This window comes from Oncorhynchus kisutch, linkage group LG12 (assembly GCF_002021735.2).
Source record: "Oncorhynchus kisutch isolate 150728-3 linkage group LG12, Okis_V2, whole genome shotgun sequence".
In the NCBI taxonomy this organism is placed as follows: Eukaryota; Metazoa; Chordata; class Actinopteri; order Salmoniformes; family Salmonidae; genus Oncorhynchus; species Oncorhynchus kisutch.
Window position 1 is genome coordinate 30,917,827 of NC_034185.2, and position 21,752 is coordinate 30,939,578.

General features: G+C 43.5%; 1 protein-coding gene across 2 annotated transcripts; it reads left to right on the top strand.

Moving 5' to 3' along the window:
* The first annotated feature begins 5,020 nt into the window (after nt 1–5,020).
* LOC109900872 (SERTA domain-containing protein 2) lies at nt 5,021–21,461 on the top strand. 2 transcript variants are annotated; one of them, XM_031837377.1, is made up of 3 exons: nt 5,757–5,870; nt 8,358–8,662; nt 17,264–21,461. In XM_031837377.1, exons 2-3 carry the CDS (start codon nt 8,658–8,660, stop codon nt 17,931–17,933), a joined length of 675 nt encoding a protein of 224 aa, XP_031693237.1. In that variant the 5' UTR covers nt 5,757–5,870; nt 8,358–8,657; the 3' UTR covers nt 17,934–21,461. The 2 variants fall into 2 exon arrangements, with proteins under 2 accessions (XP_020352332.1, XP_031693237.1); XM_020496743.2 differs by lacking the exon at nt 8,358–8,662 and having other exon boundaries at nt 5,021–5,870.
* Nucleotides 21,462–21,752: the final 291 nt, after the last annotated feature.

A 21,752-nucleotide genomic window follows, 5' to 3' on the forward strand; every position in this document is an offset into this window, starting at 1 on the left:
CAGAAGCACCAGCCCCTGGCAGTAGGTCCACTTAGTACAGGAGCAGCAGAAGCACCAGCCCCCGGCAGTAGGTCCACTTAGTACAGGAGCAGCAGAAGCACCAGCCCCGGCAGTAGGTCCACTTAGTACAGGAGCAGCAGAAGCACCAGCCCCCGGCAGTAGGTCCACTTAGTACAGGAGCAGCAGAAGCACCAGCCCCCGGCAGTAGGTCCACTTAGTACAGGAGCAGCAGAAGCACCAGCCCCGGCAGTAGGTCCACTTAGTACAGGAGCAGCAGAAGCACCAGCCCCGGCAGTAGGTCTACTTAGTACAGGAGCAGCAGAAGCACCAGCCCCGGCAGTAGGTCTACTTAGTACAGGAGCAGCAGAAGCACCAGCCCCGGCAGTAGGTCCACTTAGTACAGGAGCAGCAGAAGCACCAGCCCCCGGCAGTAGGTCCACTTAGTACAGGAGCAGCAGAAGCACCAGCCCCGGCAGTAGGTCCACTTAGTACAGGAGCAGCAGAAGCACCAGCCCCCGGCAGTAGGTCCACTTAGTACAGGAGCAGCAGAAGCACCAGCCCCCGGCAGTAGGTCTACTTAGTACAGGAGCAGCAGAAGCACCAGCCCCCGGCAGTAGGTCCACTTAGTACAGGAGCAGCAGAAGCACCAGCCCCCGGCAGTAGGTCCACTTAGTACAGGAGCAGCAGAAGCACCAGCCCCCGGCAGTAGGTCCACTTAGTACAGGAGCAGCAGAAGCACCAGCCCCGGCAGTAGGTCCACTTAGTACAGGAGCAGCAGAAGCACCAGCCCCCGGCAGTAGGTCCACTTAGTACAGGAGCAGCAGAAGCACCAGCCCCGGCAGTAGGTCCACTTAGTACAGGAGCAGCAGAAGCACCAGCCCCCGGCAGTAGGTCCACTTAGTACAGGAGCAGCAGAAGCACCAGCCCCCGGCAGTAGGTCCACTTAGTACAGGAGCAGCAGAAGCACCAGCCCCGGCAGTAGGTCCACTTAGTACAGGAGCAGCAGAAGCACCAGCCCCGGCAGTAGGTCCACTTAGTACAGGAGCAGCCATGGAAGCTCCATTAGTCCGCACTGTAGTTCCACCAATCTGTCTTACAGCCTCTGCATATGATACATCATGACTGATTCTATAACTCTGAGCCTCTCTAGCCTCTTTTTGCACCTAGCATGCACCAAATGCTGCACTGTGTTCCCCCCTACAATTACAACACTTAACCTTCACATTGCTCCCACATTCACCATAATCATGTTCCCTTCCACACTTGGCACATCTTTTCTTTCCTTTATACTGAACAGCTACATGTCCCATTCTTTGGCATTTAAAACACTGTAAAGGGGAAGGGACAAATGCTATGACATTGAAACTAAGGAATACCATCTGTACTTTCACAGGCAAAACCTTCTCAAACATCAGCAGCACTGATAAGCGTTTCACTTTTTTGACCCTCTTTCCTACTGATCATCCTTTTGGCCTCAATCCCTCTGCCTCCCTTCACATTTTCTTTAATATCATCTATGGACATAGATATTGGGACCCCAGTAATGACTCCCCTCAACCTAGCATAAGCACCAGGGACATGGCTTTTAATCTTCTTCCCATTAAGCTTTTCCATTTGCAGAATCTTCCCTTGCTGAGCCTGGCTACCACAAAATATTTACCTTTTCCAATGACCCGGGCTAGTTTGACTTCACCTATGTCTTTCTCCAACCTTTTCTCCATTTCCTCCATTTTGTCCACACTACTCGCTGCCATTTCCAACCAGAGTGTGTTGTCAAGTCCACTCTCCGTTGTTGATCACTGCCCACTGTGATTTTACAAGTAGAAACGGCCTCCATCTGTGATAAGTACCTATCAGCAGTCAGATTATTGATGTGCTTTTCTTTGGTCAATAATATAAACGCAACATGTAACAATTTCAATGATTTTACTGAATTCATGTTCATTTAAGGAAATCAGTCAATTGAAATATATTCATTAAGCCCTAATCTATGGATTTCACATGACTGGGAATACAGATACGCATCTGTTGGTCTCAGATACCTTTAAGAAAAGGTAGGGTCATTTTTCAGAAAACCAGTCAGTATTTGGTGTCCACCATTTGCCTCATGCAGTGTGACACATCTCCTTCGCATAGAGTTGATCAGGCTGTTGATTGTGTCCTGTGGAATGTTGTCCCACTCCTCTTCAATGGCTGTGCAAGTTTCAGGTCATTGGCGGGACCTGGAACACGCTGTCGTACACGTCAATCCAGAGCATCTCAAACATGCTCAATGGTTGACATATCTGTAAGTATGCAGACCATGGAAGAACTGGGACATTTTCAGCTTCCATGAATTATATACAGATCCCTGTAATATGGGGCCGAGTATTATCATGCTGAAACATGAGGTGAGGCAGGATGGACATACTGCTAACATCTCTAAAACGATGTTGGAGGCAGCTTATGGTAGAGAAATACATTTTTATTTATTTTTTTATTTCACCTTTATTTAACCAGGTAGGCTAGTTGAGAACAAGTTCTCATTTGCAACTGCGACCTGGCCAAGATAAAGCATAGCAGTGTGAGCATACAACAAAGAGTTACACATGGAGTAAACAATTAACAAGTCAACACAGTAGAAAACAAAGGGGGGGGTCTATATACAATGTGTGCAAAAGGCATGAGGAGGTAGGCAAATAATTACAATTTTGCAGATTAACACTGGAGTGATAAAAGATCAGATGGTCATGTACAGGTAGAGATATTGGTGTGCAGAAGAGCAGAAAAGTAAATAAATAAAAACAGTATGGGGATGAGGTAGGTGAAAAGGGTGGGCTATTTACCAATAGACTATGTACAGCTGCAGCGATCGGTTAGCTGCTCAGATAGCTGATGTTTGAAGTTGGTGAGGGAGATAAAAGTCTCCAACATTCTCTGGCAACAGCTCTGGTGGACATTCCTGCTGTTAGCATGCCAATTGCATGCTACCTCAAAACTTTAGACATCTGTGGCATTGTGGCACAAAACTGCACATTTTTGAGTGGGCTTTTATTGTCCCAAGCAAAAGGTGCACCTGTGTAATGATCATGCTGTTAAATCAGCTTCTTGATATGTTACACCTGTCAGGTTAATTAATTATCTTGGCAACGGATAAATGCTCACTAATAGGGATGTAAACAAATATGTTCACAAAATTTGAGAGAAATAAGCTTTTTGTGGTTATGGAACATTTCTGGGATGTTTTATTTAAGCTCATGAAATATAGGACCAACACTTTACATGTTGCGTTTATATTTTTATTCAGTGTATAATTGGTTTCATGCTTTAGAGCTTGATCGTCCCGGACCGTAAGACCGGACCCCCTATGCCTAAAGGCACTTCTTCTTTCTCCTTGACATAGGTTGGCTATATTTTTGTTTGTACCTACAATGCCCTCCACTAATATTGGCACCCTTGGTAAATATGAGCAAAACAGGCTGTGGAAAAATAAAATATTGTTTATCCTCTTGGTCATTCATTCAAAATATTCACAAAACTCTAACCTTCAATTAAAGTAAAATAATTGAAAGAAAAAATGTATTCTTATCATAAAACAAATATTATTCTCAAATATATGTGTGCCACAATTATTGGCACCCCTTTACAACCTCCCTTTTCCAAGATAACAGGTCTGAATCTTCTCCTATAATGCGTAATGAGGTCGGAGAACACATGGCAAGGGATCTGAGACCATTCCTCCATACAGAATCTCTACAGTCCTTCAGATTCCGAGGTCCACACTTGTGAACTCTCCTCTTCAGCTCATCCCACAGGTTTCTTATGGGGTTTATGTCAGGGGACTGGGATGGCAATGGCAAAACCTTGATATTGTGGTCAGGGAACCATTTTTGTGTTGATTTTGGAGTGTGGATCATTGTCATGCTGGAAGATCCAACCACGGCCTAGTTTAAGCTTCCTAGCTGAGGCAGTCAGGTTTTGATTTAATATCTGCTGGTACTTGATGGAGTCCATGATACCATGTATCCTAAAAAGTGGTCCAGGGCCTTTGGAAGAAAAACACAGCCACATCTTCAAATATCCACCACCATACTTCAGTTGGGTTGAGGGACTTTTCTGCATGGTTATCTTTATGTCTACATCAAACCCACCTCTGATGTTTGTTTCCAAAAAGCTCTATTTTAGTCTAATCTGACCATAGAACCCGGGTCCCATTAAAAATTCCAGTAACGATTGGCAAACTGTAGGAGCTTGAGTTTGTTGTTTGACAGCAAAGGCTTTTTTTATGGCAACCCTCCCAAACAACTTGTGGTTATGTTGGTGGCATCTGATCTTAGTTTTGGAGACTTTCTGACCCCAAGACACAACTAACGTCTGCAATTCTCCAGTTGTGATCCCTGGAGATGTTTTGACCACTCGAACCATCCTCCTCACTATGCATGGGGTCAATATAGACACATGTCCTCTTCCAGGCCGATTGTTAACATCTCCAGTTGCTTTAAACTTCTTAATTATTGTCCCGATAGTGGAAATAAGCATTTTCAACCGTTGAGCAATTTTCTTAAAGCCATTTCCGGATTTGCGCAGCTCAGCAACCTTTTGTCAAACATCATTACTGTATTCTGTATTCATAGTGATGGATTACTTTGGGAACTTGGCCTGTGTGTCACCTAATATTTATACCCCAGTGAAACAGGAAATCATTGCTTACCGCTAATCACTCAGGTGAACTTAAAAACATCAAATATGAATGGGAATATACTGCAGTTAGATTTTACTCATAATCATTTATGGGGGTGCCAATAATTGTGGCACACGTTTCAAGGAGAAAAATATATATTTCACATGTATTTTTTCCAATCATTTTACTTAAATTAAAGATTAGATTTTTGTGAATATTTTGAATGAAAGACCAAGAGGATAAACAACAAAGACATGTTTTTCACAGCCCTTGTTGTTCATATTTACCAAGGGTGACAATAAATATTATTGGAGGGCACCGTAGGTCAGGTTTTTGATGCTGAACAACGCTTTACACGATGTACTCCATTACCCATCCCCGTACCTTTTCCCTGGCCACTACTGGTTATGTGAGCATGCATTTCTTGTGGATTGCACCTGGCTAGGCTGCAGGATTCTGTATTCTGGAAAAGTGAAAATGATTCAAAATACAAATTGGCAAATACATTACACATTTGTCCTCAATCTTGCTCATCGCTACTATTTTGTGCCAAAAACGTAAATGACATTTGAATCGTCTTCTTCAGCTAGTACAGTACTTTCGTTCGGTCACGTTTCCAGTATGTGAGCGCAAGGCGGCTAATTAGAACGAGAAGGTTGTGGCAGGAGTGGGGGGAAGTGTACTCTGCCAATCAGACGTAGTTACTAGGTGGGCCTGAAATTTCATTCGACCAATCAAGGTTCTCCCACCTGACGACCGTCAATCAGCTGAGCCTCTTTCGGGTAGGTTCTACAATGTTGTAGCCAAAGTTTTGAACGGTAGTTCTTCAGTTAGCTAATAGCTAGTTCGATGCTTGCAATAGAGTAGTTTGTCCAGGAATGGCCATACTTTTGGCAAGCATATTTCGACTTTCAAAGTCAGAGGATTTTATAATAAGGCCTGTTAGCATAGCTAACAGTATATTTCTTGCTAGCTAGATGTATTTTAGTTCTTAGCAGTCTGTCACAGTTTTCCTACTTTGAGGTGGCGAGAAATTGAACTAGATCGTTAGTACTACACAACATGATATGGGCCAACGGGATATTGTATCCTACGAGACGTCGGTGAGAAGAAAAAGCAGAATTCGAACTGCCTCAACAATGTGTCGTTTGGATGTGGACTGTGCCGTGAAAGGACCTGAACAACATGGAAATGCCCTCCCTTCCTCAAGGTAATATACTTTATCCAATCAATACAATTGACTTGGTTTAGTACACCGTTTGTTAATGTTCGTAAATTTAAAAAAACTCAGTTTAGCTCTGCCACAAACTTCATAACTAACCTAGCTAACGTTAGCATAGTTAGCTAGCCACTTGTCTTTAGCCAAGTTAGCCTGCTACTGTGTACTTCCTCTCATTTTCCTCCACAATAAGACAACTTTAAACATGTGATTTAGACATGCCAATGCCAATTAAATATCCTATCTATACCTGAAACATTGGTCGAATAACTAAACCTAGCTAAATTCACTAACAGTAGCTAACTAACCACATTTCGTCGACCATAGGTAACTAACGTTAGCGCGAGCTGTATCGGGAACCAACACTAACATTGTTTGAATCGATAATTTGCAACAAAATTGCTAGCCTCTGTTACTATACCTAGTTATGTTAATCGGTTCTTAATCTATTTGCCCTTTATGAAACGGACAAGGCGATTGTTGCGTTTTCACAACTAACGTTGACGTTAGTTCACGGAGTTCGTGTGCGCTGCTGCTGTGTAATGTGGGATCAACTTGACTAGCTAGTCAACTGGGGTAGCGCCAGCAGGCAACGTTGGCCGACACATCTGAAATGTGGAGTTAACTAGCTAGATCGAGCCACTTCAACATCATGGTTTTGCAATTCTGCCTGCTGGTGCGTTATGTCTGACACGTGCAAATAATCATAGCCAATATGGAATTTAGGTTTCTGCCCTACACTGTTGTCTCTGACTTGAAGCAAGAGGTGTTTTACAGGACCCGGACATAATATATCTTATTTAGCAAAGATGCAGCATTATGCAAAAAAGCCTCTACTGTTGTTCACACATGACTTGTGCGTGTCAGTAATAAGAGGTCTCATGCTGTACTAGTGAAGTGGCCTTTCTGAAAGGAGACTCTACAATTAATGGATATGGTTTTTGCTCTATTTCGACACTCAGAATCTGTGAGCATCATGTGCCATGAGTGTCCTTAATGATGTATAAAACCAAGCAATTATCATTGACTTTTGACAAATTATATTTGTTACATCTTCTCCAGGTTATTTACTAGGAGGAGAGTGGTCATGCCACACATGTGTGTGATTTCCTCAGACACTTAAGAATGTAGGTAGGATGTTGCAGTGTTAGTTCCCCCTTGACTGGATCTACATGCTCAACCCCAATGAAATCAGTAGGTGAGGACTTCTCCGTGTCTGGAAGAGTGACTAATCTGTTACCTAATGAACGTGACTCATTTCGTCAGGGTGGTTCCGCCACCCAGTGACAAATCTGTCCATATAAAGACTTCCGCCAGAGCGGTCTGTCCGCTTAACTGTTCATTACTCTGATCCTACTCTGCTTATCAATAGTTGTCTCCGCCTCCTCTTCATTTCCTCTCCCCGGCCATTATACGCACTGCACTTCCTCGTTTCTACTCTTTCTCCTCCCACTTTTGCCCACAGCCTACCCCTCCTCGCTCTCTCCTGGCCATATATCTGTTGCCTCCAGGGCTGAGAGAGGGGGAGTGCGTGTGTAGAATCGTGACTTCACTCATGTGCCACCGACGCAGGGAAATCCATAGAGTGGGCAGAAAAGAGGCAAGAGACGCTGTTCTCCGTTTTCAATTGGCTGACTGGTCCGTTGTTGCGTCAAGTTACAACCATTCCACATTTTCTGACGATATTCCACATTTTAACTCAATCTTATGTCCTCCCAATTTATTAGCTTATTGAAAACTATCGAGTTGACTCACTTGGCTGGGTTTTCCCACTCCATAATTATTTTGTTTGAAAGTACCATAAAGCTTGGGACAGTCGTGCCCTTTAGCGCACATGATTCCCCTGCCTGGGTAGCATTCCGGCCTCTGCAGCCCCTACTCCCCCCCCCCCCCCCCCCCCCCCCCGCAGTTCACAAATGTACTTAATGAAAAACAAAGTATTTAAGGAGAGTGGAACTGTCAGTCGTGTATCAACTCCCTGGCAAAAACTATTATCAAATCTTTAGTCACTGTTACTAGCCGACTACCACCCAGTACTCAACCTATACTTTAGGGAAGCAGTCTATGTACATAGTCATTGAACACTGGTCACTTTAATAATGTTTACATACTGTGTTTTACTCACTTCATATATGTGTATACTGTATTCTAGTCATGGCTCATCTGATATAACTACTGCTATACACACCTTTTCTCATATACTGTCCATAATGTCAATACACACCATTATATACATATTTATATTCCTGACTCTGACGTTGCTTGTTCTAATATTTCTGTTTGTTAATTCGTTTTTTTTTTTCTTTTGGAGATTTACATGTTAGGTATTACTGGAGCTAGGAACTTAAGCATTTCTCTGCACCCGCGATAACTGAAAAATATACTGTCTACGAGACCAATAAAATTGGATTTGATTTACTAGATTTAGTTGCTAGTTTACCTGTCCACACTGAATCCTTTGAATCTTTTCTTCAACAGCCAGGGTCTACAACAGGGTTTCCCATTCTCGTCCTGGGGACCCCAGGGGGTGCTCATTTTGGTTTTTGCACTGGCACTTTACAGCTGACTCAACTAATCATCAAGCTTTGATAACTTGAATCAGCTGTGTGCTGCTAGGGCAACAACCATACATGCACCCCTTGGGGTCCCCAGGACAGAGTTTGGGGAAATGCTGGTCTACAAGGTCCTAGTTTCTGCAGAGTCCCCAACAACCGGAACATCCGGTTTTCAGGGGAAATGGAAAGAGCCTGTGATGCTACTTCCTCTTTTGGATGATAAATGAGGTGAAACTCCATCTTAACTCCTCCTCCACATTTACTGGATTGGTTGAACCATGCAGAAGAGAACCTCCCCGGATGTTTTTATTTTCTTGTCAATACAAGTATGTAGGGGATCTACACTGAACAAAATTATAAATGTCACTTGTAAAGTGTTGGTCCTATGTTTCATGAGCTGAAATGAAATATCCCAGAAATGTTTCATGTGCACAAAAAGCTTTTCTCTCAAATTTTGTGCACAAATTTGTTTACTTCCCTGTTTGTGAGCATATCTGCTTTGACATGCTGACTGTAGGAATGTCCATCGGAATTGTTGCCAGAGAATCAAATGTTCATTTCTCTATCATAAGCCGCCTCCAATGTTTTTTAGATAATTTGGCAGTATGTCCAACTGGCTTCACAACCACAGACCACGTGTGGGCGAGCGGTTTGCTGATATCAAAGTTGTGAACAGAGTGCCCCATGGTGGGGTTATGGTATGGGAAGGCGTAAACTACGGATGACAAACAATTTGTTTTATCAATGTAAATTTGAGTACACAGAGCTACCGTGACAAGACCTTGAGGCCCATTGTCGTGCAATTAATCTGCCGCCATCCCCTCATTTTTCAGCATAATAATGCACGGGCCCGTCGCATGGATTTGTACACAATTTCTGGAAGCTGAAAATGCCAGTTCTTCCATGACCTGCACACTTACAGACATGTCACCCATTGAGCATGTTTGGGGTGCTCTGGATCGACGTGTACGACAAGTGTTCCAGTTCCCGCCAATATCCAGCAACTTCTTACAGCCATTGAAGAGGAGTGGAACAACATTCCACAGGCCACAATCAACTGCCTGATCAACTCTATGCGAAGGAAATGTCGCGCTGCATGAGGGAAATGGTAGTCACGTCAGATACTGACTGGTTTCTGATCCATGCCCCTTCCTTTTTTAAGGTACTGTATCTGTGACCAACAGATTAATATTTGTATTCTCAGTCGTGAAATCCATAGATTAGGACCTAATGAATTTATTTAAATTAACCAATTTCCTTATATGAACTGTAACTCAGTAAAATCATTGAAATTGTTCCATGTTGTGTTTTTATTTTTGTTCAGTGTAATTTCAGGTTTTTACGACTGCTACGTTAGGTTAACACCGTCCAGAACACAGTCAGCACAGGAGCAAAAAGTAATAATCTCAATGAAGCATTTTGTCATTTGGCCAAAGTCTGCAACGGAATAAAATGAAGGGCTCAGAGTAGGGGTGTCAAACTCATTCCATGGAGGGCGTAGTGTCTGATGCTTTTTAGTTTTCCCTTTCAATTAGGACTTAGACAACCAGGTGAGGGGAGTTCCTTACTGATTCATCAATCAAGTACAAGGGAGGAGTAAACCTGCAGACATTGGTCCTTCCGTGGTATGAGTTTACAAATGGTTTAGAGGATATCCTTATGTCCCGTTATATTTTCAGAATGCTGAACTGTGATGGGTTTACTTAAAATTCCCGGATGCTGCACTGCCAATCTCTCCGCTCCAAAAGTCCTCTCTCTGACTCTAGGCCTATGCATCATTTGTGCACAATCCAGTGTAGACTCGGTCTCTAGCTCTGGCCTCTCATCCGGCACTGTTGCCATGGTAAGTAGGCTGTGGTGAAACTGGCTTTATACAGAGGCCCTGTATAAAGAATAGCTCACTGCCTCAACTGCTTACATATGAGAGGCACAGCTAGCTATTGCTCTGCTCGGAGTCCAAGCCACAGGTTTTTATCTGCAAATGAGAAACCACGTTACAACAGTGTAGTGCTAGGGAATTTTAATGGAATAAGTTTGCTTTTCAAATTTGATACATATGTTGGAACAAGTTAGCGGTCCAGTTAACATCGCATTTATCACCCAGGAGCTTGGGTGTAATCCACACTGGGATGCTGCCTTTCTCCGGCTTGTTTTCACTGCAAAAATTACAGGTTTTAATTAATTGGGCAGACTACATTGATAGGATTTGATGGACTCGTTCCATTTATATACTTTTTTTGCTGCCAGACACAGGCTGCAGACTTCAGTTTCACCACCCATGTTTACAGTTTAGCCTATGTCTTTCAGATACCTCAAAAGCACAGAGCTATAATCCATTCTTCAGCCTATGTTTTGTGAACACCTAGCATATAGAGCAGGTTTGTAAGGAGCACTGCTCTTTGTGGTGGCGTATGCAGTTATGTAACCACCGACCTCAGACGTGGAATTGGACCACTGCCTCCACACACACTTTGAAGCAACACTGCACAGTACAGCACCCCGAAGGTGGAAAATTATACGTTTAGATTAGAAGACGGCAGTACATAAAATGTATTTGAATACCAACTATTCTTCATTTGTTATTCATCTTTTAAGTTCACTATAACTTGACTTTATTAAAAAGAGCATACTTATGTTGCGCAATGGCATTCCTTGCCACACTATCTTCAGTCATTCATTCCCATTGCTGCTGCCTCTGCTGTAGAGGAGACCCCAGTGTGCACTGGGACCTGCGGAGGCTGCATGCAACCAGACATCCAAGTGATGGATCAGTTGTGAATGCAGAACCGCCTACAGCACGGAGTAGGCTGCTGCAGCCCGGCATCCTGTTGACACCCACTCAGCGCCAACACCACACACTGATTGGAAGAGAGGCTGTGCTCCAGGAACAGCGGGAGAGCGGAGAGCTCATCATATTGGCTACATGCTGTGATTAAGGAATCACTGCAGAGGTAGCTCCTGTAATAGTTAATGTAATTATTATACAGTGTACAGACAGTAGGATATCCTGTGTTTTACTTCTGCCATTTACCCAACCTATGTATGGTGTGGTGATTCTGCTCATTGTGCAAATAGAGTGAAAGGAGATGTGACGATGTGGACAGCTCAGTCAGCCAGTGCTCTGTCCTCAGACATGCTCTTGGGCTAACACTCGGGCAGGATAGATGGATATGGATTGCCATGGTGACTAGCAAGTCTAGCACCGTACTCTCAACACTGCCTCATTCCCCCTGAGAGGAGCGGGCCATGTGACCTACGTGCAGCGCTAGCTAGCGCCACAGCTCTCCCGTTCATGCTGCAGCAACCACTGACAGCCAACAGGGTATTTCCCTCTACCCTGTGGAATGGACAGGATTTCAACAAATATACATTCATAAAGTATTCAGACCCCCTTTTCCACATTTGGTTCCTTTACAGCCTTATTCTAAAATACACTGCTCAAAAAAATTAAGGGAACACTAAAATAACACATCCTAGATCTGAATGAATGAAATATTCTTATTAATTACTTTTTTCTTTACATAGTTGAATGTGCTGACAACAATCACACAAATTATCAATGGAAATCAAATTTATCAACCCATGGAGGTCTGGATTTGGAGTCACACAAAATTAAAGTGGATAACCACACTACAGGCTGATCCAACTTTGATGTAATGTCCTTAAAACAAGTCAATATGAGGCTCAGTAGTGTGTGGCCTCCATGTGCCTGTATGACCTCCCTACAACGTCTGGGCATGCTCCTGATGAGGTGGCGGATGGTCTCCTGAGGGATCTCCTCCCAGACCTGGACTAAAGCATCCGCCAACTCCTGGACCGTTTGTGGTGCAACGTGGCGTTGGTGGATGGAGCGAGACATGATGTCCCAGATGTGCTCAATTGGATTCAGGTCTGGGGAACGGGCAGGCCAGTCCATAGCATCAATGCCATCCTCTTGCAGGAACTGCTGACACACTCCAGCCACATTGGGTCTAGCATTGTCTTGCATTAGGAGGAACCCAGGGTTGTTGCCCTCCTACAGCCTCCATGTCTCCTGATGTACTGGCCTGTCTCCTGGTAGCACCTCCATGCTCTGGACACTACGCTGACAGACACGGCAAGCCTTCTTGCCACAGCTCGCATTGATGTCCCATCCTGGATGAGCTGCACAACCTGAGCCACTTGTGTGGGTTGTAGACTCCGTCTCATGCTACCACTAGAGTGAAACCACCGCCAGCATTCAAAAGTGACCAAAACATCAGCCAGGAAGCATAGGAACTGAGGTGGTCTGTGGTCACCACCTGCAGAACCACTCCTTTATTGGGGGTGTCTTGCTAATTGCCTATAATTTCCACCTGTTGTCTATTCCATTTGCACAACAGCATGTGAAATTTATTGTCAATCAGTGTTGCTTCCTAAGTGGACAGTTTGATTTCACAGAAGTGTGATTGACTTGGAGTTACATTGTGTTGTTTTAAGTGTATGTTAAATTATCTACACACAATACCCCATGATGAGTTAGGAAAGCTAAGGCTAGCTTTTTCAAGCAGAAATGTGCATCCTGTAGCACAAACTTAAAGTTCTGGGACACTAAAGTCCATGGAGAATAAGAGCGTCTCCCAGCTGCCCACTGCACTGAGGTTAGGAAACACTGTCACCACCTATAAATCCACTATAATAGAGAATTTTAATAAGCATTTTTCTATGGCTGGCCATGCTTTCCACCTGGCTACCCCTACCCCGGTCAACAGCTATGCACTCCCCACAGCAACTCGCCCAAGCCACCCCCATTTTTCCTTCACCCAAATCCAGATAGCTGATGTTCTTAAAGAACTGCAAAACCTGGACCCCGACAAATCAGCCCGGCTGATAATTTGGACCCTCTTTAAAATAATCAGCAAAATTGTTGCAACCCCTATTACTAGCCTGTTCAACCTCTTTTCATATCGTCTGAGATTCCCAAAGATTGGAAAGCTGCCACGGTCATCCCCCTCTTCAAAGGAGGAGACACTTTAGACCCAAATTGCTGCAGACATATCTATCCTACCTTGCCTTTCTAAAGTCTTCGAATGCCAAGTCAACAGATTACCGACCATTTCGAATACCACTGTACCTTCTCCGCTATGCAATCTGGTTTCAGAGCTGGTTATGGGTGCACCTACGCCACGCTCAAGGTCCTAAATGATATAACCGCCATCGATAAGAGACATTACTGTGCAGCCGTATTCATCGACCTGGCCAAGGCATTCGACTCTGTCAATCGCCGTATTCTTATTGGCAGGCTCAACAGCCTTGGTTTCTCAAATGATTGCCTCGCCTGGTTCACTAACTACTTCTCTGAGAGCTCAGTGTTTCAAATCGGAGGGCCTGTTGTCCGGACCTCTGGCAGTCTCTATGGGGGTGCCACAGGGTTCAATTCTCGGGCCGACTCTTTTCTGTATACATCAATGATGTCGCTTTCACTGCTGGTGATTCTCTGATCCACCTCTACGCAGACGACACCATTGTGTATATATCTGGCCCTTCTTTGGACACTGTGTTGACAACCCTCCAGACGAGCTTCAATGCCATACAACTCTCCTTCTGTGGCCTCCAACTGCTCTTAAATGCAAGCAAAACTAAATGCATGCTCTTCAACCGATCGCTGCCCACACCTACCCATCCATCCATAATCACTACTCTGGAGGGTTCTGACTTAGAATATGTGGACTACTGCAAATACCTAGGTGTCTGGTTAGACTGTAAACTCTCCTTCCAGACTCACATTAAGCATCTCCAATCCAAAATTAAATCTAGAATTGGCTTCCTATTTCGCAACAAAGCATCCTTCACCCATGCTGCCAAACATACCTTCGTAAAACTGATTCTCCTACCGATCCTCGACTTCAGCTATGTCATCTATAAAATAGCCTCCAACACTCTACTCAGCAAATTGGATGCAGTTTATCACAGTGCCATCCGTTTTGTCACCAGAGCCCCATATATTACCTACCATTGCAACCTGTATGTTCTCGTTGGCTGGCCATCGTTTCATGGGGCGGCAGGTTAGCCCAGTGGTTAGAGCGTTGGACTATTAACCGGAAGTTCTCTGCTGCCAATGACTGGAACGAACTTCAAAAATCAATGAAGCTGGAGACTAATATCTCCCTCACTAGCTTTAAGCACCAGCTGTCAGAGCAGATCACTGCACCTTTACATAGCCCATCTGTAAACAGCCCATCCAACTACCTCATCCCCATATTGTATTTATTTATCTTGCTCTTTTGCACCCCAGTATCTCTACTTGCACATTAATCATCTGCACATCTACCATTCCAGTGTCTAATTGCTATATTGTAACTACTTCACCACCATGGCCTATTTATTGCCTTACCTCATTTGCACTCACTGTATATAGATGTTTCTTTTTTCTACTGTATTATTGACAGTTTGTTTATTCCATGTGTAACTCTGTTGTGTGTCGAACTGCTGTGCTTTATCTTGGCCAGGTTGCAGTTGTAAATGAGAACTTGTTCTCAACTAGCCTACCTGGTTAAATAAAGGTGAAATAAATAAAAAATGACTTTGAAAACCGGTTTTTAGAAATGTTCGCAAATGTATAGAACATTTAAAACGGATACCTTATTTACGTAAGTATTCAGACTCTTTGCAATGAGACTCAATTGAGCTCATTTGCATGCTGTTTCCATTGATCATCTTTGGAGTCCACCTGTGACAAATTCAATTGATTGGACATGATTTGGAAAGGCACACCTTACAGTCCATGTCAGAGCAAAAACCAAGCCATTAAGGTCAAAGAAATTGTCCTTAGAGCTCCGAGACAGGACTATGTCGAGGCATGTGGAAGGGTACCAAAAAAAATGTCTCCAGCATTGAAGGTCCCCAAGAACAGTGGCCTCCATCATTCTTAAATTTGAAGAAGTTTGGAACCACCAAGACTCTTGCTGGAGCTGGCCACCCAGCCAAATGGAGTAATCGGGGGGTGGGGGGGGGCCTTGGTCAGGGAGGTGACCAAGAACCCAATGGTCACTCTTGACAGTTCCTCTGTGGAGATGGCAGAACCTTCCAGAAGGACAACCATCTCTGCAACACTCCACAAAGCAGGCCTGTATGGTAGTTGCCAGACTGAAGTCCCATTCCTCAGTAAAATGCACATGACAACCCGCTTGGAGTGTCAAACGGCACCTAAAAGACTTAGACCATGAGAAACAAGATTCTCTGGTCTGCTAAAACCAAGATTTGATCTCTTTTTGGTCTGTATGCCAAGTGTCACGTCTGGAGGAAACCTGTCACCATCCCTACGGTGAAGCATGGTGGTGGCAGCATTATGGTGTGGTTATGTTTTTCAGGGAATGGGAGACTAGTCAGGATCGAGGGGAAAGATGAACGGAGCAAAGTACAGAGATCCTTGTTGAAAACCTGCTCCAGAGTTCTCAGGACCTCAGACTGGGGTGAAGGTTTATCTTCCAACAGGACAACGACCCTAAGCACACAGCCAAGACAACACACAAGTCTTTGAGTTGCCCATCCAGCCGGGACTAGAACCCGATCGAACATCTGTTATAGACCTGAAAATAGCTGTGCAGCGACGCTCCCCATCCCACCTTGACAGAGCTTGAGTGGATCTGCAGAGCAGAATGGGAGGAACTTCTCTAATACAGGTGTGCCAAGCTTGTAGCATCATACCCAAGAAGAATCGAGGCTATAATCGCTGCCAAAGGTTCAACAAAGTACTGAGTAAAGGGTCTGGATACTTGTGTAAATGTGATTTCAGTTATATATTCAATCAATAAGGGACTGGGAGACTAGTCAGGATTGAGGGGAAGATGAACGGAGCAAAATACAAATTTGCAAACATTTCTAAAAACCTGTTTTTACTTTGTCATTATGGGGTATTGTGTGTCAATTGAGGTGGGGAAAACACTATTTAATCAATTTTAGAATAAGGCTGTACGTAACAAAGTGGAAGACAAGGGGTCTGATTTACTTTCAGATGAAGACTGTCTATGAATAGGCATATGCTAACATGAGTAGATCAAATTGAAAACTATGGTTGCAGTCTCCAGCTCTTTTTGTTCTATGAAAAATAATATATTCAAACACTACAAAACACACACAAACATCTACGACATAACATCTGTTCAGACCCACATGATCACAATCCCATCTCCAGCGCCTGCATCACTCTGCCACATGGCCATTTTGTTTCTCTGTCACCCACACGCTTTCAACATTTTAGATAAAGCATTTGACCTTTCCTTGTCAAATTGAGGATAGTTTTGATTTTCCTGTATTTAAGTTTTTTTAGTTTTTTTTTTTTAGTTTGAGAGAAGTATTGTCAAACCCATCGGGTATCTCACTGCACCCTCATGCTTTGTCTTGAAATATGCAGACCGACGGATTAAAAGTTAATTGACATGGTTATAGTTCTGACAGACCACTTTATAACTCCGTCCTTAACCTTTGGACTTTATAGCGTTCCCAGATGGCATGGATTATTGAGTCATTGTTAGTTTTACATTTGACATGCTGTTGTACTGTAGAATTAGAATTTTATTTGAGTTCATACTGGATTAAGTGTACATTTTCATTAACTGTAATTTCGTTAGTTATTGTTTTACCTCTGTCTAACCAAAGATGGTGGATAAATAAAGATGTCCCACTCAAGCCAAAGACCAAAGAGCCAAACAATTGTCACAATTCCAGTCTGTTTAAGAGATTGCTTTCCTGTAGGCAGGAGAGCATTAGCAGCTGGGTCTGTTCTGCTTAGTTGAATTGTTCCTGAAGCAGGAAAAAGGGAGCGCTTCATCTTATCTGGTCTAACATTCCTTCTTCCTTTTCCCTCTACAGGTACATGGTGGGCCGTGGGGTGAAACGTAAGCTTAGTGACTGTGAGGATCAGATGCTGGACCTGCCCTACGCCCAGCAGAGGCAGCTGGTGCTGGACCTGTGCTTGGATAAACTCCAGAGTTGCCAGCGCCGAGCTGAACCCAGCCTGCACCGCTCGGTGTTGCTGGCTAACACACTGCGACAGATTCAACAGGAGATGAGGCAGGAGGGAGGCCTGCATCTGGAGTCCCCCCCTCCAGCCCCCGCCACACCGCACCACTCCCCGGATCTGCCGCCTGTGCCCTCGGACCGTCCCTCCACCCCAGTGTCCGTGCTCTCATCCTCACTGCTGTGTGAAGACGACGCACAGTCAACCTGCACAGAGCTCCCCAAGGGACCGGGGTCGGAGGATGGCGGCAAGTCGCAGGATCTGCTGTTTGGCTCCTTTGAAATCACCAACTCCACCAGCTACCTGACGGACCTGCAGCTGGACGACATTTTTGAAGACATTGACACATCCATGTACGACCCGTCAGACTTCTCTGTTCTGGCCTGCCCCCCTCCCAGAGGGAGCAGCGGAGCCTCCTTGGGGAATGACTATAACCTCAAGGCATTCTCCACCTCCAGCAGTACTCTGCAGATGTGTCTCAACGACCTCGACCACATCATGGAGATCCTGGTACGCTCTTGACTGATTGGCGCCACGTTGTAGTCACAACTACCCAGCATTTTATGATCTGGGGGTGGGAAGAATGACTTGATTTTTTTATGTCTCTATTTTCATACAAAGAACTTGTTATATTTATACAAAAAGACTGATGGATACCTGCCTGATACACTTCTACTGTATGATAATGCACATTTTTGGTGGCCCGCTGAGGCCATCTTTTTTTCTATAGCAAGATTAAATGAATATGCAGGGACTTAAAGCAAGAAACACAAGTATTACCATTGAGACATTTATACGGGATTGTTATTCACCAGTGCATTCTTCGCGGGGGGAGAAATGACAACCTGTGGAACAAGGTGAAGAAAAGAACATTGGGGGTGGATTCCATTAAGTATTTCTGGAGCATTACAATCATTTATCAATAATTAATGAGATCGGAATTAATCAATACTCACTACCTCTCTAAAACTAAGAGCTCTGTCTCACTATTCAAAGAGATTCATGAACTCGCCGCTTCACTCATTTTGTATTTCGATTGGTCTTGTTCCTTTAACATAGAAAACTGGTGATTGTCAATAATGCAGATTTTTAACACCAGAAAGAATGCCTTCCTGCCGATATGAATCTCAAAACATAGCCGATAATTCCATGTTACACTGATGCCTTGTCCATCCATTTTGGTCATTTTAATCAGATGGTAGCGGACAACAAAAGAATCAGCACTAGATTTTGATGAATATTTGTTTTAAGGATATTGCGTTGATTACTTGGAATGATCTGTGTGTTTTTGTTACACTAGAATAGAAAATGCATGCATTTCAGCATTTAGTGGTTTGTCTCATTGAAGAACTGTACAATTTGAGTACTATGTATTCCCCCCCCCCCCCCCCCCCCCCACTAACAGTTGTAAGAAAGAAAAATACAGATGCTGTCGTATCCCTCTAAAGAACATAGTGCCTATAACGGAGGATGAAGACTGGTGATGGTGGAACTGCCCACTGTGGACCTGCACATGGACACTAGCCTATGAAAAGGTGACGACCTGTGAGTTATTTCTCTAAGTAATTTATTTTTGATGTGATACTCAGTCCTGAAAAGAAGCCATTCTGCCAGGTGTGGGCACATCTGCTTTTAACCCTTCACACTCCCCTCGCCAAAGACTGACACTGCAAAAAAGCAGACCTTGGATGTCGGTGCCTCACGCTATGGTCGAGAATACGGTGTCCTAATGTTGAGTGAAACTGTCAGCCATCCGGTAGAATCCTCATCCAACATTTGTTCTCTAGGAATGTTCTCTCGGAATCGCCTTTTCTCTTACAACAGACTGCGGGGTTGGACTCTACTCCCAAGAAAATGCAAGTCATGGATACAGATGTAGGATCTTAATTTGATCTCTCTGTTTCAGGATAACTTATTGTATTTGGGGTTTAAAAAGGCTTCTGAAGTTTAATTTCCACTTTTTAAAATTTCCAATTTCAGACTTGATTTTCCCTTAAGTATCGACCCCTACAAAAATGTCCATGAATTATAATTCACATTTCTTGATGACGCAGGATTATTTTGCTGCTGTTGCAAACTGGCGCAAATTACGATCTTACATGTGTAGGTAGTGAAAGGAGTTGTGTAACCAGAGGGTTACACAACTGATGGGACATCCCCACTTACTCTTAGCTCCTTCTGTCTGAGGGTCATACCTGTGCTGAGGGACAGTCCTGCATTGCTTCCAGGCTGTTTTCACCCAAGACTGGAGAGAGGGGGAGGGGCAGCAGCTCATGTGGAGACCCTTGCTTGTGGAAATGGCTACAGTTTCACAACAGCTGGTATGTGTGTGTGTCTCTGTGTATGCCAAGCTCTGTCCCCCAAAAGGGGCCCCCTTCTTCTGTCAGCCAATAAGAATGCTGAGGGAGGGGCTTTGTTAGCCTGTATGAAAGTGAATAACAAATGTAAACAGCTAGATGCAGTTCCTTTTCTCACTGTGGTATGTGTCCCCTTCCTTGGCTCTTTTCACTGTTTATAACCCAGGGTTTGCACAATTTGACATCTTCTGTTGTCTGTTTGTTCAACACCGTATATCCATCCGTATCCACAATTTATCATGGATCATATAACCAAAACGGAATGATCTTGTCTGCACTGATCCACATATTCTGAAATAGGCAGATTTTTTTAGATGAGAGATTGGGACACAGGCTCCCGGCACTCTGTGGTGAAGCTCTCAAAGTAAACAAGTCCCTGGTGTTGATGCTCTGCCGTTGACACACAGACCCCTCCCGTCCTTCCAAAACCCCAGCACGACTGCACACAGACCCCACCCTAAGGACTGACTCGGCCTACCCTGAACATCATAACACATGGTACAATAAAACCAAGGAGGCTTATTTATCACACCATCTACATTCTTCAATGGGCCCTCCCTACTCACTGCTGAGAGCTGTGCATCGAATGAGTTGAGAATTTCTAAGCTTTGTAAGCTTTTTTTTTCTTGTACATATTTGTATTTATACATTTTCCTGTGTGATTGTTTATTTTCATGACCGCATTGAGATAATATATTGCATTTATTTAAGTAACTGGTCTGGGGGTTTTGTAGCAGAGTTCAGGACCCATTTTTTATTTTCATGGAAGAAGTAATATTATGAAAACAACATGTCTGTAAATATTTGTTGCGGATCATGAAGAGATTGATATTTTAGATGTAACTGGGCCTACCTTTTCGTGTCTACGATGGGATTCTAACAAAGTCTAGATGAAGATTACTATGGATCAGGCAGTTGTAAAACTGGCAGCTTTTCACACTGTTTTCAGCCTGCAGAAACTTTGCGAAGTTTAACCAAAATATGAAATTGGCAGTACATGTACGTTTGTATAACCAATCAATATCCCTGGATTGAGCAATGGAAAAGGCTAACGTGATGGCCTGTAATATTCTGGCCAGTTATGTAACTCACTAGCCCTTGGGTTATTAGATGTTTTGGAGATTTTTACCAAACGTGAAAGGACTGCAATCCCACTTTCACTCGGCAGACTCCTAAACTAACGGTCAGAATGCTTAAAATTAAGTGTGGAAAGGAGTAAATAAAGATCTGTTATAGCACATCTTTAAGTAGCCTAAGTGTTCCATTGACTTTTTTCGTGTCTTCTCTGCAGTTTGCAAGAAGTTGCACTCTGTAGGGTGTTGACAAACCAATGTGAACTAATACAGTTCTCTTGATAAAGAACCATGTCGAATATCTTATTTTTTAGACAGGACTCTTATTACTGAGAGGTCGACAAACACTTCACTTTTGGAATGGTCTTACTAGAGTTTGAGCATTACAGAATGGATGAGGTGGAGTCCATCTCTTACATATTTGGTTTTTTTATCACTTGTGAGTTATTTTCAAAAACGTTTTACTGAAAACCAGAATGCTTCAGAATTATCACTTTTGTCCCAAGTGCAATATGAGTGTTTGTTGGTGATCTATATTTAGTAGAAATGTCTAACATTTGTTTTTATACTCTATGCAATACTATAGCAATTCAGTAAGTGAATAAAATGCAAAAGAGGAATGTCTTGGATTTCTTCATTTTTGTCCATATCAGTGCAGTGCAATAGTTGGCTCTTATCACTTATGTTATGATCAGCTTTTTATCAGGAAAAATACAAAAGATAATGGAACAGGAGTTTCCTGGCATCATTAGGCCAGCCAGAACAACAGGGGAAAAACAAGACTTGTCAGTGACTGACTGCCTGCCCCCTTGTGGTCAGATCTAAATCAAATATGAAACCAGGAATAATAGTGTTTTCCTCATCAAAGGCAAGCACTGAGAAAAGGATGGAATTCATCATAAGGAGAGAGT